Source organism: Anolis sagrei, chromosome Y, assembly GCF_037176765.1.
Source record: "Anolis sagrei isolate rAnoSag1 chromosome Y, rAnoSag1.mat, whole genome shotgun sequence".
Lineage (NCBI taxonomy): Eukaryota > Metazoa > Chordata > Lepidosauria > Squamata > Dactyloidae > Anolis > Anolis sagrei.
Window position 1 is genome coordinate 43,999,596 of NC_090035.1, and position 20,530 is coordinate 44,020,125.

At 39.2% G+C, this 20,530-nt stretch overlaps 1 protein-coding gene across 9 annotated transcripts in view; it reads right to left on the bottom strand.

The window, feature by feature from the left end:
- Positions 1 to 20,530, bottom strand: part of LOC137095687 (pumilio homolog 1-like) — a 215,044-nt gene that overhangs the window by 108,334 nt on the left and 86,180 nt on the right. For 5 of the 9 annotated variants that reach the window (XM_067462472.1, XM_067462473.1, XM_067462466.1 and 2 more), the window contains one exon: positions 4,707 to 4,823. In XM_067462472.1, the coding sequence (XP_067318573.1) occupies positions 4,707 to 4,823 (117 nt within the window). The remainder of the gene's footprint in view (positions 1 to 4,706; positions 4,824 to 20,530) is intronic. The other 4 variants (XM_067462471.1, XM_067462469.1, XM_067462470.1 and 1 more) reach the window with 2 other exon arrangements.

Genomic DNA, 20,530 nt, shown 5'->3' on the forward strand with positions numbered 1-20,530 from the left:
TGAATAATACTAATAATCCTAATGGGTTTTTTTTTTTACCTTGTTGTGGATTATTTTGTTTCTTCTGTGATTCTTTTCCAATAGACCTTCACCAATTCACAAGACTACCATACATGAAAAAGGTCCCTTTTTTGTTTTACACCTCCAACAGCATCCTGATTGTGATTTATCATACCTTTTTGCTATGTATATGCCAATAAAGGCTGATTGGATTGACTGATTGATTGATCTATTTTGGCTAAAAGGGCTGGGGTTATGTACCATCTGTAGAACATTTTACATAAATTATCTCCAATTGAAGCTGCCACTATAAATTTGAATCCTTTGTTCCACAGGTCTTCCCAATTCTCAAAGTGTATGTTTCTCCCTAGATCTTTTGCCCATGAAATCATTGAGGTTTTTACTCGTTTGTCTTCCAGATTATAACCTAGAATATATTTATGGTCTGGCTATTAGACCTCCCCCCGCCCCCACCCCTTTGTCTAATATAGTTTCCAGTTCTGATTTTTTTTGAGGCAAATACCCCTTTTTCATTCTTTTTAAATCTTTCATATAATTGCTGATAATGAAACCAGTCTGATACCCAGTTGATCTTTCCTCCTCAGTGCCCATTGGCCATTAATTTTAGTAATTCCCCTTAAAGGTGGGTCTTGCAATAGCTTCAATTGGTCTCAACAACAGAGGTGTTTCTGATTCCATACATAACTTGTACCTATTCCAAATATCTATTAGTCTTCCTCTAATTGTATGTTTCTTAAAAGCCTTATTTAACCTCTCTCTTTCATATCAAATGTATGCATGCCACCCAAATCTTAGCCCATGTCCTTCTAAATTAAATATATTTGTATTATTGAGTTGTATCCAATAATCCTGGCTTTTTTCCCTGACCAAACAAATTTCATAATGTCCCTTTTCCATATGTTAAAAATTTTGGTTCCTTTAATGATGGGCATGTTCTGAAATAGAAAGAGCATTCTGGAGAGCATCATCATCTTAATGATGATGCTCCCCAAAAGGGTCTGGAGAACAAGCCCTATGAGGAGCGGCTTAAGGAGCTGGGCATGTTTAGCCTGAAGAAGAGAAGAATGACAGGAGATATGATAGCCATGTATAAATATGTAAGAGGAAGCCACAGGGAGGAGGGAGCAAGCTTGTTTACTGCTTCCATGGAGATTAGGACAAGGAACAATGGCTTCAAACTACAAGAAAGGAGATTCCATCTGAACATGAGGAAGAATTTCCTGACTCTGAGAGCCGTTCAGCAGTGGAACTCTCTGCCCCGGAGTGTGGTGGATACTCCTTCTTTGGAAGCTTTTAAACAGAGGCTGGATGGCCATCTGTCAGGGGTGATTTGAATGCAATATTCCTGCTTCTTGGCAGGGGTTTTTGGACTGGATGGCCCATGAGGTCCCTTCCAACTCTTTGATTCTATGATTTTGTAATAATTGCTATCCTGCCCAACCATGTTAATGGTAACTTCTGCCAATTATTCATATTTTCTTTTATCTCTGACCATGTCTTTCCACAATTATCTTGAAATAGGTCAATGTTTTTGCTTGAGATCATAATTTTATCTTTGGGACAACCTTAGTTTCTTCTAATTTCCTAATCATTTTAATGACTATATTTTTTGTAAAAAAGGGATTTGTCTTTATTTTAAATCCTGATACCTCCCCGCACAGTTTGATTAGTTCTAATAATTTTGAAACGCTCTGTGTTGGGTTAGATAGAATACATATCATATTGTCTGCATATATTCTGGTTTTAATTTCCTGACCCCTTATTTTGAACCCCACAATTTGAGTATCCTCGCTGATTCTTATACTCAGAATTTCCAATCCCAAAATAAATAATGGTAAAAGTGGGCAGCCTTGTCTTGTGCCTTTCTGTATCTCTATTGCATCTGTCAATTGTCCATTTATTTTTAGCTTAACTTTTGAGTATATTGCGCCCACTCCTTTTTTAAAGCAGTAGCCCACCCCATATAATTCCAAGACTTTCTCCAAGTAGCCCCAGCTAACCTGGTCAATGTTTCTCTGCATCCAAGAAAAGTAATGCCAGAACTTTGTTGGGGTTGCTCTCTGCTACCTCCAAAATGTTTAGAATTGTTCTGACATTCTGACTCAGATGTCTATCAGGTGGGAATCCTGCTTGGTCCTTGTGAATAATCTTTGCTAATGCGTGTTTAAATCTATTTGCCAGAATTGTAGCAAACAATTTATAATCACAATTTAATAAAGAGATGGGTCTGTAATTTTTAATTTGGTCCATATTCTTGTCTGATTTTGGGATTAGTACAATTGTGTTTATTCTTTCTAAGATTCTGGAATTACACCTTTTTTCCAAAACCTTTATCATTACTGACACAAGTATTGGTGTCAGCTCTTCCTTGAATGTTTTGTAATAAGGTGGTGAAAGGCTATGTGGACCAGGAGCTTCATGTGATCTAATCTTATCTATTGTTTCCATTAACTCATCAGATGTGATTAATCTATCCAGATTGTCTTTCATTGCTTCTGTTAACTTATACACTTAGTCTCATTAACAAATAGAAAGATCTTACCTAAATCTTCCTGTTCTTCTTTTTATAAAGCTTTGAGTAATAATTTTAAAATGCCTTCTGAATTTGCTGCAAATTTGTGATTGTTTCACTGTTGTTACTTATTCTGGTAATTAGTTGTGTTTTGTTGAGCCTATCATAATTATTATTAACTAGTTCTCTATATAGCTGCAAGGCACAACATTTGGCTCTCAGGTGAGACCAATTTAGGTATTTTGTGGTTCTGTTTCACTTTCTATTTAAGATTACTGGATAGGGATGGCAAGGGAGCTGCTGCAGTCATCTGAAATAGCTGTGATGGGTTAGTGCTCTTGCTGGAGAATGTGGAAGTTGGTTGCCCTGTAGGAGAAGGCCCAGCAACTTGAGAGCCATGTATCTCTACCCTCCAGCATACAAGGGGACACAAAGCTTTCTCAGACAGAGTTGAACTCTCCAGATGGGCATGAGACCCATCACTTTTCTAAACTGAGGACATGCTTAACAAATTTGCAAATGAGACTAAATTAGGAGGGAGAGCTAATGCTACAATTAGCAAAATGTATTTCAGCAGGGAGAAATGTGAGGTAGTACACATAGGAGAAAAAATAAATGGATTGATTTCTAAAAATCATGTCAGAAGCACTTGAGAATATACTGCAAGTTGCTTCTGGTGTGAGAAAATTAGCCATCTGCAAGGACATTGCCCAGGTAAGGACATTGCCTGGGAAGCTGGAGCTGACAGATAGGAGCTCACCTGTCTCAGAGATTCAAATCACTGACCTTCAGATCTTCAGGTCAGCATTTCAGCAGGCGCAAGGGTTTAACCCACTGTGCCACTGCAGTCTCCTAAATGCATGGATATCGATGAATGACACTTGGCTTGACAACAGGACACATGTAAGGGATCCAGCACTCATTGTACACCACAAGCTGAACATGAGTCAACAGTGTTATAGCACACCTATTACAATGTAGTCTGAGCCCTGGCACATGAACAATGGAGCACCTTCTTATAGCAACACCACAGGCACTCCAAGTGGCCAGCTACTAGTCAAAGGACATTTAATATAATGCCAAGTTTCTAAACTTTGTGGGGGGTTTTAAATACATTACAACCCTATCTTTGGTTCGCTTCTTATACGATAAATAAATACAGCTAAAAAAGGCAATGTGACTATAGGTTGAATCAATACAAGTACAGTGTCTAGATTGAGGGAAGTAATACAGTGAGGACCCCGTGTTCATCATGCTTTTATTTTCGCAGATTTGATTATTTGTGGATTTCCACTGCCTCCAGGGTTGCCCTATGCCATTTTCTACAGGGATTTATAAGTCCCAAGCCAAGAGAGAAAAGGCACCAAGCCAAGAAGGGGCTGTACAGAGGAACTGTCAAGGGAATAGATCATACAAAAGTTATCCACTTCACTTTAATCATTCCTTTCCATTTTTTGCTAAAATTGGCTAACATAACAACTCCTTGAAAAGCACTTTCTCTAGAAATGCCATATACAAGTACATAGTAAAGTGGTTGTGAATGGAGCTCATCCCAGCTGTCAAAGCTGTTTTCTATTTTATGCTGCCTAACTTATAGAATCATAGAATCAAAGAGTTGGAAGAGACCTCATGGGCCATCCAGTCCAACCCCCTGCCAAGATGCAGGAATATTGCATTCAAATCACCCTGACACTTTCAGATCTTCAGGTATTAGAAATCTTGAACACAAAGAACGTTTTTATTGTAATGAACACCTGGCTGAGGCTCACTTCATATGCTCATTTTTGCTACAGCCTAAACATGTAATCATGGATGGAAAGAAAATATTAAACAAATATTTGTGTTCATATGGTGCTATAACACATGGATTCTATAGCAATTCTCACAATTCGAATGCAAGGCTGGATGTTTGAATTTATTTTTCTCATCATTATTACTATTCTTCTGAAAGATTCAGATTAGGATTTGCATTATCTTTAGTCAGCAAAACCAACTAGGGCAATAATATATGCAGTCCTAGTCATCCACAGACAGAGTTTTGGAATGGCTAGAGATATGAAAGGTGAAAAAACTGCATTCCTGTGAACAGAATGTCCCTACAGATCCAATCCTTTGTAAAACATTTCATTAACATTTATGTCAAAGTTAAATCACATCTTTACATGCATCTCACCTAATGTTGCAGCAGCCGCAAGCCCTGCTGCATAAGGGTCCGTTCCTGCTGGAGCAGCGCTGATGATGTATGGATTGGGCACAAAGGCAGCAGGAGCTAAACCTGCTGAAAACATACCTGTCAGTAAAAACAAACTTGACTAGAACTGCAGCCCTAATAAAATGTGTTTGCAGGGGGATGGAGTGGACTACTCCACCAACTAGAGATCATGCAATAGGCTAAAAGCATTCAAGGTTTAATACTAACGTAAAACCAGGCAGATGCCCTATAAAAAATGGCAACTGCAGTCTGTGGCCTATTAATTGGTTTATATGTCATGAGGGATCAAAACAACAATTCGCCAGCAGTCTTTGTAAAAAAAAAAAAAATCTTGGAAGAGATGCACAGATTGCTTACCTATAACTGTAGTTATTTGACTGGTCTTCTGTGAATGCACACCAATGGGTTACCTGCCCCTATGCAATGCAATTCGGAACCTTCTAGAATTCAAAAGGATAACTTTTGGCGGTAGTTCCGTCCACCATTCTGATGGTATATAATGGGCAAGCGCTGCCATTGTCTCAATTGAAGTTCTGCTGTGTATATATGCAAGACATGGCAAGTGGGTGTGGTGTGAATTCACAGAAGACCACTCAAAGAATTACAGCTACAGGTAAGCTACCTGTGTTTCTTCTTTGTGGTCTCTGTAAATGCACACCAATGGGAGATGAGCAACCTATCGCACAGGAGGAAGGGTGACAAGAGGTTGAGAAAAAGTCAGAGATAAGAATGTCAAAGTAACAAGAAGTTTACTGACCAAACCTAGATATGTGAAATTTGAAGTATAAGGAGGAAAGCATTTAATGTGAATAAAGACTTTACTTTTCCATCTTTGGACATGTAGTTTGAAGGATCAAGAAATAAACATTTTCACTTTGTCAATATATTTTGGAATGCCAAAACTAAATGTTATATCAAATAAAACATGCAATACCTATTGTTTTAATGGGTAGGAGTAAGCTTTAAAGCATCAGAATACCATGCACATAACAGAAGCAGAAAGAATAACATTTATTTATTTATTTTTCGAACTTATATGCCGCCACTTCCCTGGGGCTCGGAGCGGCTCACAAGAATGGCTAAAATCTAACACAATTTAAAATCAATTTAAAACAATTTAAAAACAGTAATATTAAAAATCAAAGGCCTGTTGAAACAGGTATGTCTTACATGCCCTGCGGAAAGCTGATAAGTCCCGCAAGGCACAGACTTCAGGTGGCAGAGTATTCCAGAGTGATGGTGCCACTACTGTAAAGGCTCTGCGTATGGTTGAGGTTAAAAGCAAGGTCTTGATGCTGGGAATTTCCAATAGATCTTGGTCCTCAGAACGGAGGGATCTCTGGGGTTGGAAGGGGGTGAGGCGGTCCCTCAGGTACATCGGCCCCAGACCATGCAAGGCCTTAAAGGTGAGTACCATCACTTTGAAAGTGATCCGGTGCTCAATTGGTAACCAATGCAGCTGTAGTAAGATTGGTGTTATGTGGCATCTCATTGGAATTCCCGCAAGAAGCCGAGCAGCTGCATTTTGCACCAACTTGAGCTTCCGGATCATCGACAGAGGAAGGCCAATGTAGAGGGCGTTACAGTAGTCCAGTCTTGAGATGACCGTAACCTGGATCACCGTAGCTAGGTCGTCCCTGGACAGGTAGGGGGCCAGCCGTCTAGCCTGCCGCAGATGAAAAAAAGCAGTTCTGCTAACGGTGGAGACCTGGGCCTCCATCGTCACCAGACGGCCCGGTTGACCCAGCCATAGGATCTCCGTCTTTGCTGGATTCACCCTCAACCTGCTGGCACGCAGCCATCCAGTAACGGCCTTGAGACACTGATGGAAATAATAGGGTACAGAGTCCGGTCGGCCTTCCATCTTCAGCACCAGCTGTCATTGGCGTACTGATAACATTCAAGCCCAAAACCTCGAACCAGCTGAGCAAGTGGTCGCATATAGATGTTAAATAACAGAGGGGAGAGAATGGCCCCCCGAGGAACCCCAAAATATAGAGGGGACCTCTCAGAGACCAGGCCTCCCCTCTCAACTCGCTGTCCACGGTTGTGAAGAAAGGAGGACAGCCAGTTTAAAGCTGTCCCTCTGACTCCAGCAACAGCAAGGCGGTGGGTCAAAAGATTGTGGTCGACTGTGTCAAATGCTGCTGTGAAATCCAAAAACACAAGCAGCGCTGACCCGCCCTGGTCAAGCTGGCATCGAAGGTGATCCGTGATGGAGACCAGCACAGTTTCTGTCCCATTTCCAGCATGGAAGCCGGACTGGAAGGGATCTAGTCCGGCTGTGTCGTCTAGGAATTGCTGCTCCGCTGCTGCCCTCTCAATCACCTTGCCCAGGAATGAGAGATTCTATACTGGGCAGTAACTGGAGGGAACCGACCAATCTAAGTCTGGTTTCTGCAGCAGGGGAGAGACCACCGCCTCTTTTAAACGCTTTGGAAAAACTCCTTGCTCTAGGGAGCTGTTTATAATCTTCAACAGAGGACACGGATCAAGGGAGCAAGTGGTCGGTCTAGCTGCAGCTATGAGCCTATCGACAGCCTCTGCGTCCAGTGGGATGAACCAGTCAAGGATGGGCCCAGCAAGTGGCCATGGAGTCTCAAGTTCTCTCACTGTATCAATTATGGCAGGGAGGTCCCAGCGAAGTAGCGAGATCTTGTCTGCAAAATAGCTCTGAAAAACCTCGGCTAAAGGGGCCTGATCACCACTTTTTGGGACGGTAGGAACCGTTGTTAGAGATCGAATTATTTTGAACAATTTTGCCAGGTGTGAGCTAGCAGACGCTATCAAAGAAGCATAATATACTCGCTTTGCCTCGGTGATAGCATGCTCGTAGAACTCCCTAAATGCCTCATAAGCTGATCTTGATGCTCCGTCACGGAGTTCTCGCCACATGCCCTCTAGCCGTCTCTTTTCCCGCTTCATCAGTCAAAGTTCCTCGGTGAACCAAGGAGACCGATTTCGGTGTGGTCTGAGAGGGTGTCTAGGGGCGACCTCGTCGAGTGCATTGGATAGCCTAATGTTCCATGTGTCCACTTGCACATCTAGTGGCTGGCAGGCTCCAGATCCCTCAGAGCATTCCGGAACCTACTGGGTTCTATAAGTCTCCTTGTGCGAGCCCAAATTGGCTCGGCGCCCTTGCAGGGTGGGTAGGACTCTCAGGGCGCAGTGATCTGACCATGGAACCTCTATTGTGGAGGCTTGGGTCATTCGAATTCCTGCGCTGAAAATCAAATCTAGCGTGTGTCCCGCCCAATGTGTGGGCCCAGTACTACAAAGCAAGAGTCCTAGTGTCTCCATGGTAGACACTAGGTCCATAGCCGCTAATGAACAAGAGTCTGCATCAGCGTGGACATTGAAATCCCCCAAGACGATAAGTCTGGGGAACCTCAAGGACCACTCTGACATTGTCTCAAGCAGCTGGGATAGGCTGTCTGCTGGTGCGCTAGGCGCACGGTACACCAGCAGAAAGGATATACTCTCAAAGGAATCCCACACCAGGCCAACACTTTCAATGCCAGAGATGCTCAGCACAGGAACTGCCCTAAGAGAAAAACTTTCTCGGGCGAGTATAGCCTCCAAGTCCGCATCTGGTGAGTGATTACATAACCTGGAGATGTCATTTCCTGGCATAGGATCTCATCCCTCTCTTGGATCCAAGTTTCTGTAATACACACTAGGTCAGCTCCCTGATCATTAAGAAAATCCCTGATGGTAGCAGTTTTGTTCCTTATGGACCTAGCATTCACTAACACCAGAGTATATATTATATTTATAAAAGTATAAACCGTTATAAGTATCGAACAGTTGCTGATAAAGGGGCAAAATGAAAGACGAATTGGTAAATGATGTCATACAAACCCAAACAGATGGATTTAGTCATAAGTCATGTGACTTAAGTGTTATAAACACTGAGTGTAAAGCAAGTGAGAGAACTAAGGCAACACAGGAAAGCAGAACTGCTCGACCAAAGGTATTATTTATTTTTTTATTTCACGCATTTCTACCCCGCCCTTCTCAACCCCCGAGGGGGGACTCAGGGCGCCTAACAAAGGCACAATTCGATGCCTACACAATAATACAAATAGACATATATACACAGCAATTAAAACACTTATAACAGTTAAAACAATCAATTATATATCACAATCAATAAAACCAATTTCATACTCAATGTCCCTATTAGCTGCAGAGTCCACTCTATAATGGGACACGAAGGGGACTATGTCAAAGCCCGACAAATATCTGCAAGGGAATCGGTTTGAGGAAAGCGGACAAGGCGACCTTATGAAATGACCTCTAATAGTATTTGGAGCAGGTAAGTTCATAGGCCAGATAGATAGTACTTGGATCATATTTGCGATCCATTTAGAAAGCCTTGCGCTTTTTGGACTTTTTGGTCTTGTCCGAGCTTGTTTAAGCATGGAGGTTGAGGGAGCAGCAGCCTCTGCCAATGGAAGGCTTTTGGAGCTTGATAGATTAACTGTTTAATTTTAACTTCACAATGTCTGGGGTTATAACTTAATTTATTAGTGATTTTTGTTTAAATTTTATGGTTATTGTCTTTGTTACAAGCATGGAATAATTGCCTTAGTTTGTTGGTAAGCACCCTGAATCTCCACGGGGAGATCTACTGAATCCCCACGAGGAGATCCACGGGGAAAGTCTACTAAAAAGAAAAAAAATAGAATGGCATGCAAAAAGATTTTTAAAATTACTTCTAAAAAGTAATTTACTTTATAAATCTTCCCAAAATAACTTTTAAAAATAGTCATAGCAAAATAACTCATTTTGGTTACCTTAAAACAGGGGTCCACAAACTTTTTAAACAGAGGGCCAGGTCACAGTAAACTGTTGGAGGGCCGGATTATAATTTGAAAAAAAAACCCCATGAATTTCTATGCATGCTGCACATATCTTATTTGTAGTGTAAAAAACACTTAAAAACAATACAATAATTAAAACAAGGAACAATGTTAACAAATATACACTTATTAGTATTTCAATGGGAAATGTGAGCCTGCTTTTGGCTGATGAGATAGGACTGTTGTTGTTGTTATTGTTGTTGTTGTGTGCCTTCAAGTCGTTTCAGACTTAGGTTGACCCTGAGCAAGGGCCGGGTAAATGACCTTGGAGGTCCGCATCCAGCCCCTGGGCCTTAGTTTGATGACCCCTGCTCTATAGTATGTCGATTCCTTTGTTTTCTGTGTGTGTGCCCAGAGGCGGCCCTAGGTAATTTTCGACAGTAAGCAAACAGTATTTTAGCACACACACACACCCCCCCCCCCAACCAATCACTGATATATATTTTCTCGTAGGAGTTCTGTCTGCCATATTTGGTTCAATTCCATCATTGGTGGAGTTCAGAATGCTCCTTGATTGTAGGTGAACTATACATCCCAGTAACTACAACTCGCATATGTTTTCTCCCAAGAGCGCCTCAAGAGTGCCCCTGGGCAAAACCAACTATACCGCGAATGCTTACTTTGCGTAATGGGTTGAGCCGCCCCTGTGTGCCATAAAAAAGAATAGGAAGGGATTAAGGGAGAGGCAGTGGGTGGAGTCATGCAAATTCAACACCAATGGAGAGAATCAGAAACACTGGGATGTCTGTGGTGGAGGAAACACATAAAATCTAGGATGAATTACCTATACCATCCTATATAGGTATAGGTGTATGCCTGGTATATGCCTGATATAGGTGTGTGTATATGTGTGTGTGTGTTTTTATCTAACTCAGGGGTCCTCAAACTTTTTAAACAGGGGGCCAGATTACTGTCCCCCAGACCGTTGGAGGGCAGGACTATAGTTTTTTTAAAAAACAACGATGACCAAATTCCTATGCACACTGCACATGTCCTATTTTGCTACTTGTTACTTGTTATGAATTGTAATGTAAATATCTGATATGCATGATGTATTTTTATTGTTACAATCTGAACATAAAGCATAGTTTTAGCATTTCTGAAGATAAAATAGTTCCAATTAAAATGTGGAAAACATTCTATTTTCTGTCTTTTTGAAAGTGGTTTGTGGAATATGTAAGCATGAGTCCCCTTTCAGGGGGAGGGGGGAGAAGGGCAGGGTAAATATAGGAAATAAATCTATATAAATAAAAATGTAATGTTCGTTTATGGGATTAACAGAACTCAAAAAACACTGGACACCTAACAACCCAATGTATGTCCTTCACTCAAAAAAAATTGATTTTGTCATTTGGGAGTTGTATTTGCTGGGATTTATAGTTCACCTCCATCAATGCTGGAATTGAAAGGAGACATAAGAAGAGACGCTTCTCATCTCTAGAAGTGATGATGAAGGCACTTAGACAACAAGTACTTAACCGTGACAGAACCGAAACAACAGAAGATGAGTCAGAAGAACCAAGAGAGTCTGAAAGTGAAGGAATTAACTAAACAAATAAAGTGTTTCTCTTTAAATGTGAATGGCTTGAATTCTTCCTCAAAAAGAAAAAAAAGTATTTAACCAAATCAGGAAAGGAAACTATGATTTAATTGCGTTACAGGAAACACATATCTCACATAGACATGTGGCCCACCTAACTTGTGAAAAACTAGGTAAAGCCTTTTACTCCTCAATATTGGAAAAGAAAAAAGGGATGGTAATATACGCAAAAGAGTCTTTAAGTGCTGAGCTAGCCTTTAAAGACCTAGAAGGCAGGATAGTGGGAGTGTTAATAAAACAAGAAGAACAAAATGTATTAGTATGCAATGTGTATGCCCCAAATGGTCCAAAAGGCAAATTTATTTCGGAACTTAAAAACAAAATTGAAGAGACAAAATTTGATCATCTGGTTATTCTGGGAGACTTCAATGGTGTACTAAATAGCCACCTAAATAAGACAAAAATCCAAAAAAAAATGGAAAAGATACTATAAGTACATTATCCCAAAAAAATTTGAAATTAAAGGAAGAATTTGATTTAGATGATGCATGGCGAATCCATAATGGAAATAAAAAAGATTTTAGCTTCTATTCTCACAGACATCAAAGTTGGTCTAGAATAAACATGATTTGGACATCAAAAACGTTAACACCCAAAATAATAGATATAAAGATATTAGCAAGAGAGCTATCAGATCATGGGGCCTTAGTGATGACCATAAATAAAAAGCCCGCCCAGAAAAGATGGAGATTGGATGACAATCTTCTAAAAACAGAAGAGGACATTACGAAAAATAAAAAACTAATTAAAGAATTTTTTTAAATCAATGATACACAAGAGATAAAAATAGAAACACTCTGGGACACGTGCAAAGCGGCAATGAGGGGGAACCTCATTCAACAACAAGCAACAAAGAATAAGCTAAAAAGACAGAAAATGAATGAAGTAAAGAAAAAATTAGAGGAAATATAAAGTAGTTTAAAAAGAAATCCGAATGATGAAGAGACAGATTGTTGAAATAAAAAAAACAAAAACATCACTTAGAGTTAGATCAATGGGCAAAGCAACTGAAATTCTTAAAACAGAAAGAATTTCAGAATGCGAATAAACCCGGGAAGTGGCTCTCGAGAAGGTTGAGAAAGAAGAAACAAGCAAATCAAATCACAAAACTTATTATAAACAATAAATTAAGCACAACGGACCAAGAAATAGGGAATGATTTCTATGAGTTCTATAAGGACTTATATGCGGAAGATTTGACAAGTATAGAGGAGATAACAGAATACGTTTGCAAACAAAAATTAGAAAAAATAACTGAGCATCAGAGAGAAATTTTAAACAAAGAGGTAACAACGGAAGAAATACAGAATGCAATAAGAAGGTTGAAACCATCAAAAGCGCCGGGCCCTGACGGCTTCACAGCTATCTTCTACAAGACAATGACAGAAGAGATCAGCCCTTATCTGAAAACTCTAATGAATAAGATTATGATAGACCAGAGTATCCCTGAGACCTGGAAAAAGGCTAACATAACATTAATACACAAAGAAAATACAGAAGAAACAAATATCAAAAACTACAGACCCATTTCGCTGCTTAATTTGGATTATACATTTTTTTCATATATACTAGGTGAAAGACTTAAAACCCTTTTGGTAAATTGGATAGACGACGATCAAGTTGGTTTCCTACCGGAGCGACATATTAAGGAAAATACAGGAAACATTCTAAACGTAATTGAATACTATGAGACGCATCACGAAAAGGAAATGGCCCTAATGACAATTGATGCCGAGAAGGCATTTGATAATTTAAATTGGAATTTTTAAAAAATATTATTCAAAGAACTAGATATTGGCGCAAATTTTCAAAATGCAATTGAGGCAATATATAATGAGCAAAGTGCAACAATCTGGGTAAACTGCATACCATCTAAAGAAATCATAATTAGGAGAGGTACGAGACAGGGGTGCCCCTTATCACCCCTGATCTTTATTATGTCACTAGAAATACTTCTGAGAAATATTAAAGAAAATAAACAGCTTCAAGGATTGAATGTTGGAAAACAAAGGTACAAATACAGGGCATATGCAGATGATTTGATCTGCATAATGGAAAACCCAAGAGAAAATTGCTTAAATTGGCTGAAAGTTATTGAGGAATTTGGGTAGATGGCAGGTTTTAAAATGAATAAAACAAAGACGAAAATATTAACGAAAAATATGTCAAAGGAAAAGCAAAAGATATTGGAGGAAATATCAGGAATTCAAACCTGCACAAAAATAAAGTACTTAGGAATTTGGATAACTACCAAAAACTCGCAACTGTTAAAGAATAATTATGAAGCCAAATGGTCAGAGATAAAGAAGAATTTGAACAATTGGAAACACTTAAATTTATCAATATTGGTGAAAATTGCCACGATAAAAATGAATGTTTTACCGAAATTGTTGTATCTTTTTAAGAATATACCTATAATTAGAAATAACAAACTATTTGATAATTGGAACAAGGAAATTTCAAAATTTGTTTGGAACGGTAAGAAACCAAGGATCAAGTACACAAATATGATAGATCATATTTGTAGAATAGAATAGAGGAGGAATGGGTCTACCAGATCTAAAATTATACTACGAGGCAAGCGGACTCTCATGGGTGAAAGTGTGGCAGTCATTAGGAAGAAAAATAATTAGAAACTAATGAAATTAATGAATTAGTCTTACCTTTTAAGGCTTTTCTGAGGCTGGAGGGAAGAATTCTGGTGGAAGGGAAACTAACAGATGGAAATAGAATTAGAAAGGAGCCATATCTTAAGTCAATATTTGAAGAAGCCAAGGCTAAAGGCTGAAGGCTGAGGTAGGAACTTGGCTCTAAAGGTAAATCGATAATTATTGATCCAAAAACTAGAACATCTGAAGATATGGTACAACCGCGCCATCTATCCTCCATCTGATGTAAATAGCAGGTAATTCAGTCCTATGATATTCTAATAAGAATATAGGAAAATAATGTGAAAATAATTACAGAAGAATTAATAAGGGAAATGCTTGCTTTGAATAAGTTAAAGATACATCTATGAAGATATATATGAAGACATATGTGAAGAAATATATGAAGTTAAGATTCACTTTTACGTAATTCATCTAGGAACGTGGCTGGTCAGCTGATGAAAGGGGAGCAGTGGAAATTATAATATCTTGCCAACAAGTGTTCTTGGCCGCGGTTTCTCGAGGACAAACTGATATTGATTAGATTGTGTAAATGTCAAGAGAGTTATGCGCATGTGCGAACTAGGTAATTCTGCCTATAAATACTGGATGCTTTTGGGGCAGTGCTCTGTGCCACATCAGCCATTTTGGGAAGCTGGAGCACCCTTACCCGGGTAAGATTAAAATTCTGTGAACTTGCAAAAGCTGTCTCTGTCTCTTCCTTCTTCGCTGATCTCCTGGATTCTTGGAAATTGAGGACCCTCCCGCTACATATGGCGCACCGAATAGGGACTGGAGAACAGGGAAGAAGGAAAAGGTAAGCCTTTTGGGGGGCTAATGCCTCATTCGGGAGGAGAGACAAGGCGTGGATCAGGGGAGATGAAAAAGGGTACCCACAAGAAGAAAAAAATCGTCTCCACTGGCCTGTTCCTTCCTCGGCCCCTTGACTGAAGTGCATTGAGAAGTAACAGCTGTGCAGTTCCAGAAAAAAAAGGGAGAAGCTAGCTTTTAAGGTATAGGAAGGCATTTGTGGATATGCCAAGGGAAACATTTTGGGGGAACATTTTTTTTCAAAAGAGGTACTGCAGACCTCAAGAAAAATCCCCCTGAGTGATGCTTTCATAGAAATCTCACTCTCAGGTTGGAAAGGTGCACTTTTAAAAAGGGAAAAAGTGTTCAGGTTAAAAATTATGTTGATCATATGTGTTGTGTGTTGTGGAATCTGTCTGTGTCTATATGCATCATCCTCGCTATGTTGCAACCCTATGTTTGTTTCTGTTTTTGCTTTGTTTCTTTGTCAAATGTCAGTATGTTCATAATGAAAAGAGACTAATGGTTATAGGCTTCCGGGAAAAAGCCAAAAAGAAAAATAAAAGAAGAAAAAAAGAAAAAGAAAAAAATGAGAAGGAAAAAAAAGGAAAAGAGAAAAGAAAACATGTGAAATATGGTGCCTGTCTTTTGGAAAAAGGGAAAATGTCTGTTTACATTTCCTGAAAACTTGAATGTGTGTATGGCTAGCAAAAAGAATGCGTGTAGCTGTTTGCGTTGTGAGAAAAATAATCTTTACAGGTTTCAAATAAAAGGAAAAAGAGGATAATTCAGGAAAAACCTGGAACAATACATATGATGATGGGGAAATGCCAAGTATGTGGGTAAGAGAAACCAAGAAGAAAGTTAAGGTATGTTGAGAATATATAGGAAAGCAGGGAAAAAGTAAGTCAGAACAGAGAATATGGTCAATCACAGGAGAAAAACCAGAGTGTGTGATTACCATGTGGAAAAAGAAATGAAAAGAGAGAATGAGAATGAGAATGTAGAAGAAAGTCATACAGTAGTGATGAAATGTCAGTACAGAAATTGCAGTAGTGAATAAAGATAATGAAAGAAGAAAATTGTTGATGTGTGAGATTGAGAAGTGTGAGAAGTGAATGATTAGATTCCCTTTTGAGGAGGGAATTGCAGTAAAGAATAAGTGAATGCATGTATGAAATCAGTTTTAGGATGAATTAGATTGTTGTGTGAGGTTGATTGTGTGTAAATACTTGGTGGGGTTAAAAAGGGAAATTATTATGTGTTGAGAGCATTCAAAAGTGGCCACTTGAATGCCCTCACTGGGAAAGGAAAAAAAATTGGAAACTTTTTGAAAGAAAAAAATTGATATTAGTTTTGAAACTGTCTCAGAGAGAAAAAGTAGTGACAATTTGAGATACATTTAAATATAGAAGATTTTGTGGGGAGAGCTGTGATAAATTGAATGTTATGGGGTTATCTTGCCAATATATTTTATTAATTGAGATGCTTCTTAAGGTCCAAAAAAAAATGTTAGTAACTGAATTGGTAGGGGAATGAAGATAAGCTATTGCAATATGATGTGGAAGTGAAGGAGAATTAAGCATTAAGGAAAGAAGTACAGATTTTGGAAATGTTAATTAACTGTATAACTACATTGGCCTGTTACAGTATCCCCCTGTTTTACCAGAGGATTTGAAGAGATTGAAAGATCCTGGGGAGTGTGACACCTGAGACAGGAGTGGAAAGGGTCTGCTACTTGGACGAATTCCCACTGTTACAAGGAAGTGCCAAATCGTGGATGAACTAAGCCTGCTTCAAAAAGAAGACTATACAGCAGAGGGCCCTGACTTACAGCAAATAAACTTAAGAGTTGGATGACTGAATAAAGAACTAATTAAACCATACATAAATAAAATAAAAAGACATATTTCAAAGACTTAAAACATAAGAGAATAAAGTTGTCCTGAATAGGAGAGAGATCTAGCTTTTGGAAGCTGCAAGCAAGAAAGAAGAAAGAAGAAAGAAGATTGAATGGACTTTTGGGGTGAAGAGGGTGTGATTGTGGGACTCCTTATTGCATTGGGATTGGTTTGGTTAGGTTACAATTATAAACATGTTTTTTGGGGGAAAGCCTATACATTTCGGCATGTGGTATACATATTACCTGATTATGTTGAGTATGCTTGTCCCGAAGATAGTGCAGGGAGGATGAGAGCAGAACATATTCCACCAGATGATTCGGGATATAGCGAATGAGACAGAAGTTACTGAATGTTGGATTTGTAGTCATGGGCCTACTTCCCAGCGTGAGGGATGGCCACTAATGGTAGGAACATTATTAAGTCAAAAAGGATGGAGCACTTTACGGCCTCAAAATTATGAGATGACTGAAACTTTACTTGATCCAGGACAAGCTATAGTAACACATGAAGGGACTTCACCGGAGGCCCCAGCATGCATTACTTGGGAAAAAGATGAGAGGTGAACACAAGATCAGGGAAACCCTCTCCACACACACCAAATAGAACTGGGTCATTATCCCAATTGCAATCTCCTTCTCCATGTATTCAAAACAGAGGCTTCTGAAGACATTAGCCTCCTAGCCCGTTTGGAACACTCAAAAAGGGTAAAAAGGTTTGATGGAGTTATTTCACCGGGATTGGGTACTCACATTAAACAGGCCCAGGCAAAAGTGGCCAGCCGGAGTCGTGACCCACCAAGGACCCCTATCAAAGAGTTGCCTCGGGGTCAGGGGGAACCACCCAATGAAAGACCACAGCAGAGTCGAGGAGAATCAAATCCTGCAAAAGTGGTAAAGGAGGTGGAAGCCCATCAGGAAGTGCCTAAATCTTTGGTAGCCAAAGGAGGGTTATCTCCGGGGTTGTACTGGATCTGTGGCCAGTGGGCAGGAAAGATTTTGCCGCCTTTTTGGGAGGGTTCGTGCACTATAGGTACCCTAATGCTAGCAGATGTGACAATATACACAGAACAACAATCCCAAATGACTTGGAGAAGGGAGCGTGGAGAACAACGTTTAAAAAGAGCTTATGATGAAACATTTGGATATGACCCAGACCGAACTTATTTAAATGAAGGAGAAAGGCTGGGAGCCATCTTGTTCCCTGCTGTGGGCGTAGCTCTAAATATAAGACAGATTCGGAGACTCTCAGCTCAAGTGGTGAAGCTGGCAAACCAAACTGTGGCTGGAATAAGAGCTCTGCAGACGGAAGTTGATTCCTTGGCAGGGGTCCTGATGCAACACAAACTTGCTTTAGACTACCTATTGTCTGTAGAAGGAGGACTATGTTCTTTTCTTAATACCACATGTTACCACTATATCAACAAGTCAGGTGAGGTCGAATCTGATATAAATAAGATACAGGAAGTAGTATCTACCATCAGAACTGGATACGCCCCAAAGGGAGAGAGTGTTTTTAGTTGGTTAACTTCTTGGTTGCCGAATTTACAATGGTTAAAAGACCTTATCGTCATAGGATTTGTTATTTTGATAATTGGTATTCTAATCCTGTTCCTACTACCTTGTGTGATTACTTGCTTAAGAAATATGATTGAAGGAATTGTCACTGCTGCAAATGTCCGACATGGAAAACAATTGAAACAAATTATGACTATGGAGATAGAAGAGATGCAGCAGTTATCCAGGGAAGACAAGGTGATATAATCACACTTAGGGTGTGACTCCGAAAAGTGAAAGTTTTCTTCGTCACAAGATTTTGTGGGGTATGTGGCAGTCATTAGGAAGAAAAATAATTAGAAACTAATGAAATTAATGAATTAGTCTTACCTTTTAAGGCTTTTCTGAGGCTGGAGGGAAGAATTCTGGTGGAAGGGAAACTAACAGATGGAAATAGAACTAGGAAGGAGCCATATCTTAAGTCAATATTTGAAGAAGCCAAGGCTAAAGGCTGAAGGCTGAGGTAGGAACTTGGCTCTAAAGGTAAATCGATAATTATTGACCCAAAAACTAGAACTTCTGAAGATATGGTACAACCGCGCCATCTATCCTCCAGCTGATGTAAATAGCAGGTAATTCAGTCCTATGATATTCTAATTAGAATATAGGAAAATAATGTGAAAATAATTACAGAAGAATTAATAAGGGAAATGCTTGCTTTGAATAAGTTAAAGATACATCTATGAAGATATATATGAAGACATATGTGAAGAAATATATGAAGTTAAGATTCACTTTTACGTAATTCATCTAGGAACGTGGCTGGTCAGCTGATGAAAGGGGAGCAGTGGAAATTATAATATCTTGCCAACAAGTGTTCTTGGCCGCGGTTTCTCGAGGACAAACTGATATTGATTAGATTGTGTAAATGTCAAGAGAGTTATGCGCATGTGCGAACTAGGTAATTCTGCCTATAAATACTGGATGCTTTTGGAGCAGTGCTCTGTGCCACATCTGCCATTTTGGGAAGCTGGAGCACCCTTACCCGGGTAAGATTAAAATTCTGTGAACTTGCAAAAGCTGTCTCTGTCTCTTCCTTCTTCGCTGATCTCCTGGTTTCTTGGAAATTGGGGACCTTCCCGCTACAAAAGATTGGATCTTACTTAAAAAGAAAGAATATTAACAATTGAAGGTTTTGATCTTAGATTTGGGTGGCATTAGTATCTGTGGTACAATCAAACATTAAAAGAAAGAAATTTTAACAACCATTTTATCAGGGCAGCATTGATAAAGATTTGGAATAAATATAAAACGAGAATGTATCAAAAAACACCACAATGGGCATCACCATTAGAAGCAAAGCAAAGAAGATTGTTAGGATGGACCAATTGGCCGACATATAAAGATGTTTTAAGGAAAAAAGATAATGAACTACAATTGAAGACAAGAGAAGAGATAAACACCCAATTTGCAAACGTATCCTGGTTTCAATACCTACAACTTAAAGAATACTATAACTCATATAAAAAATTAGGCTTTATGACAAAGGAAGACACATGGGACAAAATTTTAGGAAAGAGGAAAAAAACATAACAATAATCTATAACAAGCTATTAGAGTGGGCTACCGAAAAAGAAGTAATAAAGGAATGTATGATTAAGTGGGCAAAAAACATTGGAAGACAGATACAATACAAAGAATGGGAACAAATATGGACAAAAAAGATAAGATATACTTACTCGACTGACATGCAAGAAAATTGGTTAAACATTTTCTATAGGTGGTACATGACGCCACAAAAATTAGGTGTAATGTATGATAAGATTAGTAACAAATGCTGGAAGTGCGAATCACATGTGGGAACGTTTTACCACGCATGGTAGACATGCCCTGTAATCAGTGCATATTGGAAAATGATAAAACAAGAATGTGAGAAAATCTTAAGAACAAAGATTCAAACGAAACCTGAATACTTTTTATTGGGAATACTAGACGATGAATTGGAATTAGACCAGAATAAAGATATTTTGTTTAATTACTGTATTACAGCGGCAAGAATAGGTTTGGCAAAAAAATGGAAGCAGAAAGAAGTAGCCACAAAGGAGGAATGGATAAGTAAGGTGAAGGAAATCAAAGATATGGACAAACTGACTTTTGCACTAAAAGATTCATATGGAAAGCCACTGAGAAGAACAGACTGGAAGCCATTTGAGGAATACCTATTAGACGACCAAAACAGGAAAGATACAAAAGAAGAGGAAGAATGAGTTTTTCAGAAAAAAGAAGAAAGCAAAAAAGACAGAACTAGAGAGGAGATTAAGGAAGTCAGAAAACCCTCACCATACCCCTCTTGCTCCCTTTCATACCCCTCCTTCCACCCCAGATCCCACACACTTTCCATACCCTCCTTTCCCAATCCTGCCTCACACCATTTTCCAACCCAATCTATCCCTTCCAACCTGTGT